Here is a 13,455-nt window from a genome sequence, read left to right on the forward strand (position 1 = left end):
TTAACAAGAATTACAACTTATGAACTGTTGTGCAAAATAAAAATGGGAATCGCCAATTCATACAGCAAACACAAGCACGCTAGGAAATATAGCTTTACTTGGATTTCCTTATGTACCACTAATTTGGAAGCTCAGATATGAGGATGTAGATGCGGTCACTCACCAAGTCAAGGTGAAAAACACAGCGATGTGTGGCACCCGAAGTGCTGTTTCTGAAAGCGTACCTCTGGTGTACACAGATCAGGATCCTTTCCCTCGTGATTTAGCATGATGAAATAGATTTGTGTTCTGGCATGGATTGGCACAACTGGTGCAACTGGTGCATTCTGTGCTGTGCCAGCACAGATGGTGCTCACCATATGTCATGTGCCTAATCTTGTGACATGTGAAATGATAGTGCTGAAACGCTGTCTTTTACACGAGCTAACACCAGCAGTGCCAATACTCTTTTCCAGTGCAGGCAGAATGTTGGGGTTCAAGCTTACTGAACTGCACGACAGCTACACAAGAGCATTTACACGAGTGTTTAAGTGGGATGGCTTGACTGTCCCCATCACCCAGAAAACAAAACCACACAACAAAAGATGCAGGCCATGCTCTCTGCTCGGAGTTTTCTTGCTTCAGTGTGCACTGTTGTGACTCTTTCAGAACATTTATAAAGTACTACTTCCATGTAGCTCCATCGTAAAAAATGTAGCCTGTTCAGTCTAACCGTACAGATAAACAAACCTGACATGAGGTGCAACACACGTAGTGGTAGTGCTTACAGATGATTTCAAAGCACCTGAGGATGCTCCAGTAGTGTTGAAGCACTGTCCAAGGTGCGAAATGCGTCCCAAAAATGCGTATTTTTTTATTGCCGAATTAAATTATTCAGACAAATCTATTCAAGAAAAAACTGTCTAAAACTTTTTTGGGTTACCGAAAAGTGACAAAAAGATCTTTTGAGTTGTTACATGCACATGGTTTTCTTCATGAGTAACAGGAAGATAAATTACAAAACAAAACCTATATGACTGTTAAAAAATTACGCGCTGCATTAAACGTCCGTGTAGTTCATAGACATACAAAAATAAGTGCGCGAAGCGACGTCAAGTGGAAACACGGAGGGAGAAAAGCCACTTTTTATTCATTCAGCATCATCTCACCGCGCATGCTTTTGAGATGTCGCTCGCTCATAAACATCTGAATCTTAACTCGTAAGCAACGCCTCGAATGATGGGCTGACATTTACTGAATCAGATTCCGATTCGCCGCTAGACTCACTTTTGCAGCTGAGAAACCGGCGTGCACCGTAGCAAACTGCGTGGGTGAGCACACTAAAGAAAATTGTGTAGTTGTGAGCACATCCGGAAAGCAAATAAAAATGGCGGAGCTTGCACCAAGTCGTGCAAGACTTGAAACAGCGAAACTGGACAATTCTGAAGTCTAATTTGGTTGCTTCTAGGTTGTTGCTAGGCTTTAGCTAGGCGATGCTAGGTTGTTTCTAGGTTGATTCTCAGTGCAGAGAGGCTCAAGTTGAACCACAGACAGTCACAGACACGACACGAATGTCCAAACTCCAGAGATGGAGTTCGCGCTAAGTTGCGCAAAGCTCGGCACAGCGAAGCACGGACCCATCGCCGCTCGCACTCCCCGTCGACCGACACGTCTAGCTTCGAGGTGTGCCGCTTCCTCCTCGGGAGTACGCAGACAGGCTATGCACTATAGAGAGGAGGTTGCGCGCGATGTCTCCATTGGTGGGCATGGCTTAGCTACTGCGCATGCCAGATGTTGCAGTATCTGGTCGCTAGACGTTGTAATGCTTGCTTCCTCTTTCTTTCTTTCTCTTCCTGCATTTCTTTCCTTCTGTGCTACGCTTTAGTCTCTCCTCCTCATGCTCACTTCTGTTTTCCACCTCCTTGCTACACTATACTATACAACACTATGCTATGCTCTGCTAGCATGCCTGGCTAGCCAAGCGGTTAGGATGCTCGCCTTCCAATCGAGGGTACGCGGGTTTGAAGCCCGCCTCGTGAAGAAGTTTTTTTACAGCAAAAGCTGTTATGAGATCATTTCAACGGCCGTTTTTGGTGGCGTAGTTGTCCGCCGCCGCCGCTGCCGCCGCCGCCGCCGCCGGTGTCCGTAACCACTATCGCTCGAAATAAGAAAAAAGCTAAATAAGAAAAAATTTCTAGGATGGAACGGGGTTCGAACCTGGGCCCTCTGCGTGGGAGCCCAGTGCTGTACCTCAGAGCCATGCCGGTGCTTAGAACTGCCTTGCAAAACGACGCTATACAGGCCTCATGTCCAGAAGGAACCACAGAAGGAACCATATGTAATTTAGTGTGGTAGAAGAGTGAAATAACAACCACGCACCGCACAACGCGAATTCTGTAACCAGGCGTCACACAATGCGAATTGCGCGACGAGTGGGCTGTTGGATGCTTCCAACCCACTACAAGGGGCTCTGCAATAATTCTTCATCGTCATCAGGCACAACACCAACAAAGTGCGCATGATGCCTTACATGTTTTTAGCGGGTACCACGGCTCTCCGTTGAATGACGAAAAATGGCATAGTGGCTGCTGCCCTACTTCACAGAAATTATAATTTATAGTGTAGTGGGTTCCTCGCAAGTGCACTTGCATTGGTTGCCAAGGAAGCCCATAAGCCCATCATCCATTTCCTCAGGGTCTCAGGTAAAATTACAATGATTTATAGCGTAGTGGGTTCCTCGCAAGTGCACTTGCATTGGTTGCCAAGGAAGCCCATAAGCCCATCATCCATTTCCTCAGGGTCTCAACAAAGTTCTTCCCCCCTCTCTCTGTCTCTCTTTCTCACGTCAATGTATGTTATATTGCATGGTGGGAGAGTTAAATAGCGACCGGGCGTCACACAATGCGAATTACGTAACTGGTGAGCCGTTTAAAGCTTCCAACCCATTACAAAGAGCTGAGCCACAATTCTTCATCGTCATCAGTCGTCACGTAAACAAAGTGCACATAATGCCTGACATATGTGTAGCTGGAACCTCGCTTCTGCGCACAATGACGAATAATGGCGTTGTAGGTGCTTCCCAATTTCATAAATATTGTGATTTATGGCGTAGTGGGGACCGTGCTAGTGTAGTTGTATTAGTAGCCCCAAGAGAGTTTACAACGGGCTCTAGAAATGCCGCTCTTCCAGCTTTCGCTGTGACTGTGCTGCGCTTTCCGCGCAGGCTTGGCATTTTTTTGGCAAGAATTTTTCTCTTTCTCTCTCTGTGTACTCATTCTCAGGTAGCTGCACATACCCGTTAATATGATGATAGTTTTCTGCGATCGACTCACGAGGAACAATTTGGTAAACAGCTTTGCTGTTAAAACAAGTCCGACACCTACAATAATCATTCGTCTTATCACCAATGAAACGGAAGCAGCTTTTGCAAGTCTCCGAAACAGGAGCGCAACCATAGCGGCATCGTTAGTGTCAGTCAGAGCCTGCATGTAAACGGGCGTAATCGCTTACTGGGAAGCAATAAACAAGACAGTAACAAATCCGTCACCTTTTGAAACATTCTAAACCAGAAAGCCATCAGTTTTGCGGGCACAATAAGCAGGAACCCGCCGAAGGACAAAACCAAAACTAGCCGGCGCACCGCTGTAGTAGAGCATAAAAAAGAAACGGAGAGGCATCGGCGTATAAAAAAAATTCCATGTATTCCCGAAGCGTGGCTGCACATGCCAAGCAAGAGAAATGATCACAAAAGGCGTCTGTTTTAAACATACGGGCAATGACGTACATGTACGGCGTAAACCCTTTGGTGCCTGTTAGGTGATGCCGTACATGTACAGCATAAGCCCTCAGAGGGTTAATGACCTCTGAAAGTAGAGACTAAATAAGCAAACATCTCGGCAAGCACAGTCAGCATGACAGCGCACATTTCAGCTGCATCACCCCGCCAGATGGTTTCCTTGCCTGCACCACAATGCAACTAAGAACCTTGGCGCAGCACCGCACATCTGCACCACAGACTGGTGACACCAGTCAAGCAGGGAGAGGCCTTGCAGCCGCAGTGGTAAATGAAGCTGTACCCTCAAGAAAGTCCCGGCACCGAAGGAGCTAATCACCTCGTTGCACTGCTCCAGGTGGATGCATCGTAGGCGGGGCATGCGTGCAGGCAGCTCGGCCAGACAGAAGCCGTGGATCTTGAACAGACCCAGCAGAACCAGGTTCACCAGGTTTCTGCACAAATGAGGCAACTCTCTTCAAAGGAATCGGGATAGATTGACCGGCCGCATCGGCAGAGGCTGCTTTTTCTCAATGCTAGGTGTGCACTTCACATGCACATCAATGGCTATCCCTATTACTTGCATCCTCAGGAATCCCCACAAATATGGCTCCCTGCATGCTGTCTTCAGCATTAGCTGCACAAGACTGGGCTTCAGAACATGCCAAGCCTCACTCACTGGCAGTTGGCCACGATAGCAGCCAGGCCATTCTCGGTGATGTCCCAGCACCAAGGCAGCTCGAGGGTGTGCAATTGTGGGCACCTGCATGTAATAACACAGTTGCACTGCTACAGATGGTTGAGGTGCATGGGAATGTTGCCAAGAGGGCAGTTCCATCTTTCTTGGGAGTGAACAATAGGACGCAAATTGCTGTCTTCTCTCTATAATTACAAGGACATTTCTAATCAACACATAAATGTTCGCACTACCACACTGCTGCTGAATGTCCACTACCACACATTCAGCAGCAGTCCGTGGCAAAGTCAGCATCACCTAAGCGCCTCTTCTTGTATCTGCCGGGTGTAGCATTGACGATCACCGTATCGGTTTCCACGTGGACGGAAGGGCGTTCGAATCAACTGACAGACTTCTGTTGGCGGCACTCTGAACCTGCGCAGTAAGCTAGCCGCTCCACAAGGGCTATAAAAGACTCTGCGGACAGTGTCGTCGCCACATTCAGCAGCAGTCAGCGGCAAAGTCAGCATCACCTATGCGCCTCTTCTTGTATCTGCAGGTTGGTTGCGCTCCATTTTAAGGTGTTTTCTGTAAAATAGATTCACCACGACTGCTGCTGAGCCCGTGTGCATTTTGGTTTGTTGTCTTGCTGTAAACTAGCATGTCATCCAATGTTGAACTCGCGAAAAGGCTCGAATCGCTCGAGTCAAAGTTTGAAAACAAGTTAGAGGACCTCGTTAATGACCTAACAGGAAGGTTACTAGAAAAAATCAAGAACCGTTCTATCGACAAACAGGGTTCCCTTTGTGAGACAGTGGAATTTTTAAGTAAGGAATATGATGCAATATGTGCAAGACAGGACGAGCTTATTGCTGCAAACAAAGCCCTCGCTAATGAAAATGAAGCCCTCAGAAAAAAACTGCCAGACCTTGATCAGTATTCCAGAATGAACAACGTTGAAATAAAGGGCGTCCCAAGTACTCAAGGAGAAGACTGCGCAGCCATTCTCGAGCAGGTTGGGCAGGCAATAGGCTGTCCTGTCTCGACTGATGACATTGATTGTGTTCACCGTGTTGCTGCAAAATCTGGTGAAAAAAATATCATTGCACATTTTGTTTGTCACGAGAAGAAAAATGAATTTGAGAAGAAGGCGCGAAAAGCACGGATTCACACATCCCAGATCAGCTTCGGTAATGCGACTGACCGGGCCGTGTATGTAAACGATCGCTTGACTCTCGAGAACAAAAAGCTCTTTTGTAGGGCTCTTGCATTGAAGAAAGGAAAAAGGTGGTCCTTTCTCTGGACAGAAAACTGCCAGATAAAGACGCGAAAGACGAACAACAGCAGGGTGTTTGGCATTCAGACAGAAACAGATCTGCGCATTTTCACATAGATTTCCTTTTCTGACTAGGACCATGAAATGCAACATATAAAGGAAACATGGCCTCTCTGTCACCCGCTAAAGTACGATCTTTGATATCTGACAACAATTCCTGCACATGAACGCAAGAAGCCTTCGGCGTAATCACGATAATGTTAGTAGCTTTCTTACTTCCCTTTCTGTTCCATTTGCTTTCATATGCATAACCGAAACATGGCTTTGTCAAGCTGACATGTCTGGATTTCCGTCTTATCAATCAGAATACTGTCACCGCTCAAATGATTGTCATGGAGGATCAGCTATATTTATTTCCGATAAAATCCCCTACACCAGAAGGCGTGACACTCGTATACCTATTGCGCAGTGTGAGTTGGCATGGATTGAACTTGATCATTCGTTTTTGTCCGTTGATTAAAAAAAATATGTTTTGGGCTGTATATACCGTTCGCCATCATCATGTTCATCTGAATTTATGATTCACCTGGATCGCATTTTCAACATATTAGCTTCAGAAAATAAACCTGTTTTTATAGTGGGTGATATCAATATCAATTTTTTACATATCGACAACGGGCTGTGTGCAAATTATACTGATTGCTTTAGTGGATTTGGTTACGAGCAACTCATAACGTCGCCAACAACATGTACTCTTTATGGAACAGAAACGCTTCTAGACCATGCATTAACTAACATCACTCCTGCACCTAACTCTGGGGTCATTAAAACTCATATTAGCGATCATTATCTTATTTTCGTCATCTTTAACTCGTCGAATAGCTCGGACAGTACATGATACTTAGCTAAAGTATTCGATAAGAACAGCTTTATAGAAGACGTGAGTAATATTGATTGGTCTAAAATTGGTCAGGTGCAAGACCCTGAATATGCAATCGAAAGTTTCTGCGATTTTTTTCGGGAAGCCGTGTCTCGGAATACAATTATTAGCAAATGTAAACGGCGTTACAATTCACCTCGATGTCCTTGGATAACCAGAGGTTTTCTTAAAAGCATGCGTAAAAAAGAAAACTTATACAAAAAAACAAAGAAGCGGCCTTTCAATCTAACAATGGCATCAAGATACAAAAAGTATTGCAACATCTTAAATTCTTTGCTAAAGAAAGCTAAGAAAAATTATTATGAAAGAATTTGTAAGTCGCCAGAACAATTCTAAAAGAAAATGGGAGTTGCTCAATACATTCCTGAACAGAACAACGTGTCACGCTTCAATCTCAAAAATCATGTATAATGACTGTACGCACGATGACGCGCTTGAAATCGCTAATGCTTTCAGTGACTTCTTTTTTTGAAATTTACAATCAGGATCACACGGGCGCTGAATGTAGCATGAGTCGAGTTAATTTTTTGTTTTTTCTTTTCCCTGTAACATCAGAAGAAGTTTTCACCACGATTAAGAACCTTAAAGATACCTCTCCTGGATTAGATGGCATTCATGCACGCCACCTAAAAATGGTAGGTCATTTAATCTCTCCAACACTAGGCAGCATAATTAACAGCATCTTTAAAACTGGAATTTTTCCACGCACCCTTAAGAACACAAAAGTCATTCCCATTTTTAAGAAAGGGGATAGGTCAATTATTTCTAATTACCGACCTATTTCTATCTTATCATCCGTCAGCAAACTATTTGAGAAACTATTTGTTAGTCGCCTGAATAGTTACCTAAAAATGTTTAATTTCTTGAACGACTGCCAATTCGGTTTCCGTTCTGGTAGTTCAACCGAACTTGGCGGTAATCTCATTAACTGACTACATTAAGAGTTCCATAGACAAAGGACTTATTGTTGGTTCCTTATTCTTAGATTTTTCCAAGGCTTTTGATACAATTAATCACAGTATGTTACTAAAAAAATTAGAAGCCTACGGAATAACAGGGCCAGTGTTAATCCTTCTGGAAAACTACTTGTGTGACAGAAATCTAACAGTTTATTTATCTGACAAGTTTTCAGACACTAAAACAATTAATCAGGGGGTGCCACAGGGCTCCATCTTGGGACCATTATTATTCTTTCTCTATATAAATGATCTTCCCCTACGCGCTTCACCCTCACAATGCATGTTATACGCTGATGACACTACTGTCTCAGACTCTGATGTATCTTTAACAACGTTAACTAATGAATTAAACAGTGCATTAGCTAACATTGCCACTTGGTGCCAGAATATTCACTTGATTTTAAATCCAAACAAAACTAAATTCATGGTTTTCCGTTCTCCTCAAAAACGACTACAATTTTCACCTCAGGTAACCCTCTACTCCCACTTCATTTCGACTAGCAACTGTGTTTCACTTCTCGGTGTCTATCTCGATGAACAACTAAAATTTCACAATCACATTTCACAACTAAAAAGACAGGGCGTGCAAACACGGACACAAGAAAGAAGTCAGGACGCCAGCGTTTGTGGTGTCCCGACTTCTTTCTTGTGTCCGTGTTTGCACGCCCTGTCTTTTTAGAATGAATACTTACCAACTAGCTCAGCTCTCTGTTATTCTAAGCCACATTTCACAAGTTAGGAAAAGAACTTCTTTCGGCATAAGAGCATTAATAAAAGCTAGACATTGTCTGTCTACTCCTGTTCTCCTTTCACTTTATTGCGCTTTCATTCATAGTCATATCGATTACGGTATTGCTGCCTATGGCAACACATATCAGTGTCATTTCTCATCTATTCAACATATACAAAATCAAGCTCTGCGCATTATTTCTAACTTTAGTCGCGATAATATTAATATCATAAGCATGGAGAATAAAGTGCTCCCCACTAATGATTTATTTGCATTTAACTCAATTACCTTGCTTTGCAGGTTAATTAATAAAGATCTCACTCATGAGTTTATTTCCTTAGATTCCTTGAAGCCTTATTTCCTTAGATTCCTTGAATAATAACCCCTAATCGTTGTGCTAAAAAAATAACTTCTTGCTGCCTAAAGCTTATACTAATTATGGCAAAATGACAGCATCATTCTGTGCTATCAAAACATGGAATTCTCTTCCTCACGTCAAAACATCGCCATCTCTTACTGCATTAAAAAAACAACACTCAAAGCTCATTTCCTGAACCAATAATTATACCAATTATTCATCGTGCAGTGATGCTGCCGAGGACTTCTGATTTGGAGCAATTTTTGGAGCAGCAAAATTTGCGTTTTGGAGCACTTTGGAGCAGCGAAATTTTCATCTTGGAGCACTTTGGAGCAGATAATTTTGCATCTGGGAGCACTTTGGAGCAGCGAATTTTACATCCTGGAGTGCAATACAGAAGCATATTGCATTAACATTCAAGCACCTGAGTATTATTATGGGGCTCTTATGAAGGCTAGAAATATTTCGATTCATTGCAAATCTCATGGAAAAAATCATCTCAGGAGCATAGGCGTGCGCACAGGGGGGGGGGGGGGGGCAAGGGGGGGCGCCTCCCCCTAATCACCTAAGAGGGGGGGGGGCGCAGAATCTGCCCCGTACATTGACCCTTGCGATAGCAATTATATGGACACTCTCGGCGGATTTTTGCCGTCGCCGTTGCCGTAATTTTCCGTATAAAGTCCAAATTAATAACATCACCACGCGCATTCTAGCCGCGGGTAAAAGCTCGCGAGCGCTGGCGACGAACGCGGCCGTCTGTCTCAGCTGTCTGTCTGTCTGTCTCAGCCGTCTGTCTAGCCGGCCGTCTGTCTCCGCCGCACGGACAGCGCATGAGATAACATCTTCCCGCGTGTGGGCCTGCCGTCGATTGCTCATCAAACAGAGAGGAAACGCCCCGCCCGTCTTTCGTAAGGAGCATGACGGGACGCCAGGGGAGCGGAAGGGGTGGGGGGGGGACCGCATCATTCGAAGGGCGCAGTCGCTTGCGCGCGCGCTATCTCGAGGCATCAGGAGACGGCTCGTAAACTTGCTGTGCTCTCAACGCTTACTTCGCGTTTAGAGAACTCAGAGCAAGAAAACGCTTCGGTTCCTGGAGGGGCCATATTCCCTTAAACCATCGTTTTGTTGAGTTACGCGAGATCAGATCCAAAAGAGTTAGCTGCTAGTCTTACTTCGTTTCACAATACAATTTTTTTGGTATCGCATTCATTGCTTCGCTCTTAAGCGAAACTGAGTTTTTTTAACCGTTAGCTATTGACCCCCGAAAGCGAGGGGCGGACGTGTAACATGGCGTAGCCGCTTCACTGTGGGCCGTCAGCGACGGGCCCGCTACTGACAGCTGCGCATTTGCGGCTGCTCCGACCAGGGGATATGACTTTACTAATGAGATGACATTTTTAAAAAAGCAAGCAAAAATTCGAATTGGAACCCTAGCACGTGAGCTCGAAAGGGCAGGGCCTTTTAGGGGGGTATTTACCGCAGAGTGATTACAAACTCGGACGTGCTGGCGGAAGGAATTAAGAAAAAGCTGTTCTGGATGAAGATCTATGGATAAAGTATATCTGAGGAAAAGTGTCAACGCGTTTCCACCGTTCGCGTGCTCTTCCATAAACGCGAAGCAAGGAAAATTCGATATTGTCCCATATATCTACTGCCAGCGATCCCAGATTTCATTCCGCGATGTCCGGAAACAGAAGTGACAGACATTTTAGCGGCACTCATGTAGTTATTACTGAACATTGCTTTCCTTACGTGCCGTGCGACGCTTGAAACGAGCTATCAGCAGCGTTTCTGGAACAGACGACGTCCGCCGATGAATCGCCGTCGCACTTTCTCTCTACCGATAGGCCTAGATGTCACGAGCCTCTGCGGAGAGCGCGTTTTGCTGTCGAGCCGACTTGCAGAACAAAAGCTGCGTCGGCACCGTGCATGGCATCGTGGCTTACTCGGAACGCACGCGCGAGCGCTATTTATTCAGCGGTATAATTCTTGGTCCATGATTGCGACTTTATTGGCAGCCCCAAGATCGAGCTGCACATGTTCTGACGCGCCGGCGGTGCGATTGCCGGTGGAAGACGCCCCCAAACCCGAGACTTTGGCGCAGTTTGGCGCATATTTCCTCGATATTATCAGGATGGCGCAGTAAATACAATTTGGCGCACTTTGGCGCAGTTGGCGCAGGAGTGGAATCACTGATCGTGTGTACTGTTTTTAGTGCTTTTCTCCCTTTCCTCTATATTTATAAATGAACATTACGTGAAATGCACTGTTACTGTTCATGGTGTATTCATTCACATGTTTTCACTGTTAGTATATATATATATATATATATATATATATATATATATATATATATATATATATATATATATATATATATATATACACACACAGGTTGTCCCACATAACTTGAGCCAAGACTTTGAAAATGAAAAGCACATCAGAGCCAAATCGGACCAAACGTATCCTACTCACACTAGCCCATAGATACTCAGGCTATTTTTTATTTTCCACTAATCTAATTAGTTAATTATATTTCATTAATTAACTTTTTAATTATTGGCTGAAAACCCAAAATATGGACACTGAGCTGTAGAGCACTTTTAGAAACCACGGACTGAATTGCTTCCTGTACGATACGTCTCACGGTGTTATTTATTCCGCGTTGTAAAGAAAGCCCGCGAAATTTAAAAAGAGGCCACAGACGGACCGCGAGCGCACTGCTATAGTGCTGCTCTCAAGCGTGCAACCAGTGAACGACATCGCCTGCGGCTGCCACGGGGAAGCGACAGGGTGCTTTGAAAGTGGCCGATGTTTGGGCATCCGTCTTTCGTTGAATGACGGTGCAAATGCACGCTGCTGGCCAAGCGCTACCGCGGTGATAAAGCAGTCACGACTGCGAGGAAAAAAAACAGCAGTTTGATTCTGATTCACCAGATAGGGCGAAACGCGACAGAATGATGAAAGGCCTCGATGGCTGCTGCAATTTCGCAGTTTGAACAAAAAGAGACCCCACAAAGCGTCTGCGTTGTGCGAACCATTCCTGACGAGTTGTTTTTCTTCAGGTGCTCCTCAGACACCCGTAACCCTTCGTGTTCTGGACAGCAACGTTACATTGTTTTAACCTGTGTAAGCAGCTGACATACCGTACTCGAATGAGCAACGAGCGAATATGGTTCTGGCCCTAGGTGCATCACGCGGACACAGAAGGCAGGCAGGCTGTTTCAACGCTGGCATCCAGGTATGCGGCCAAGCTCAATGACCATTGTGCGTACATATGAAACGCTGAAAGAGAATGGGACATTTACCATGAAACGGCACAGATCTTCAGTTTTGGGCGAGGAAGTGGAGAGGGATATCTTGTCCAAATTTTCTGCAGAAGTGTCCGTGGTGTCGGTGCTGAAGCTGGTGTCCCGAAATCTTCGGTGTGGAGAATACTAAACAAGAGACAACTTCTTCCCTACCACGCGCAGCTGTACCAAGCATTGGAGGCTCGCGACTTTCAGAACCGCACAGACTTTGCAAACTGAGAAGACCCAGGCTTCGTTAACAAGGTACGTTGGACCAACGAAGCTAACTTCTCGCGCAATGCTCAAGTGAACATCCACAACACTCACTATTGGAGTGACAAGAACCCCCACTGGGTTTGGCAGGCGCGTCACCAATATCAGTGGGTTTTCAAGGTGTGGTGTGGCATTTACGGTGGTACTATAATCGGACCTATCTTCTTCGACAGCACACTTACAGACGAACGATATGTCAACGATATTTTGGATGGACCACTTCAAAATTTTCTGTGCGAAGTTCCACTGGCTAGGATTAAAGATATCTGGTTTCAGCATGTTGGAGCTCCTGCGCACAGAGGCAGGAAAGTGTGATGGATGAAGCGTGCTGGATGAAGGCTGGATGAAGTTTGCCCGCAGCAGTGGTAGGGCGGCACGGGCCTATTGCTTGGCCAGCAAGGTCTCCAGATTTAAACCCCCTTGATTTTTTTCTTTGGGGGTACGTCAAGAGTCAGGTATACCAGGCACCAACCACAACATCAGGTAATCTAAAAGAAAAAATAAGACAAGTTTGCAACTACATTCGCGAAACCATGGTCAAGAACGTCACGGAAAATCTGATAAAGAGATGCCAGAGCTGTATTGCAGCAGATGGAGACCTCTTTGAACATGTTCTGTAATTGCGGCTTAATTTTACGAGCACCGATCACTCAAAAAAAAAAAAAAAAGTCTCCTCATGCCGTTCGCCCATGGAGGAAGGAAAAACTAAGGAGAGGCCCTATCGTATCCCAATGCATTGCGAAAAGTGTGGCGGAAGTGACGTCAGATTTATAGGGCAAACAAACCGGTATGGGGCAAACAAAACAGCAGACGCCCCGCGGCGTGCTCTGCGCGGTGCTTCGCTTCTGCTCGGATCTGTAGTCCCGGCGTAAACTTAGCGCGTACTGTGCGGTTCGCACGCAGTAAAATGTTGCAAGGAGACGTTTACCAGGCTGTTCGTGCGTGGCAGGCCCGAGCGCTGCGTGCTGAAATTCTTCGTGGAGCGTTTTTGTGCAACAGTACAGAAAGTACCGGTACGTGCCGTATTCAAAAACATTCAGCCTCTGCCTTATCGTATTCGAACTCACCTAGCAGTGACTTACGGGTTCTGCTGGGCGTTAGGCCTTTTTTTTCCTTTCTCGTAGCCCGATTTCCAGATCTATTGCCCGATTGGCGGTTCTTTGCTCGTGTATATGGAGTGAGCGCAGTAGCTATTCGGCGCA

General features: G+C 45.3%; 1 protein-coding gene across 1 annotated transcript in view; it reads right to left on the reverse strand.

The window, feature by feature from the left end:
• The window catches only part of LOC119391949 (F-box/LRR-repeat protein 20), an 81,055-nt gene that overhangs the window by 27,994 nt on the left and 39,606 nt on the right, over positions 1-13,455 (reverse strand). The window contains exons 3-4 of the mRNA XM_037659592.2: positions 4,431-4,514; positions 4,092-4,206 (exon numbers count right to left, since the gene is read on the reverse strand). Of these exons, the coding sequence (XP_037515520.1) occupies positions 4,092-4,206; positions 4,431-4,514 (199 nt within the window). The remainder of the gene's footprint in view (positions 1-4,091; positions 4,207-4,430; positions 4,515-13,455) is intronic.

The sequence above is a fragment of the Rhipicephalus sanguineus genome, chromosome 4 (assembly GCF_013339695.2).
Source record: "Rhipicephalus sanguineus isolate Rsan-2018 chromosome 4, BIME_Rsan_1.4, whole genome shotgun sequence".
NCBI lineage: Eukaryota > Metazoa > Arthropoda > Arachnida > Ixodida > Ixodidae > Rhipicephalus > Rhipicephalus sanguineus.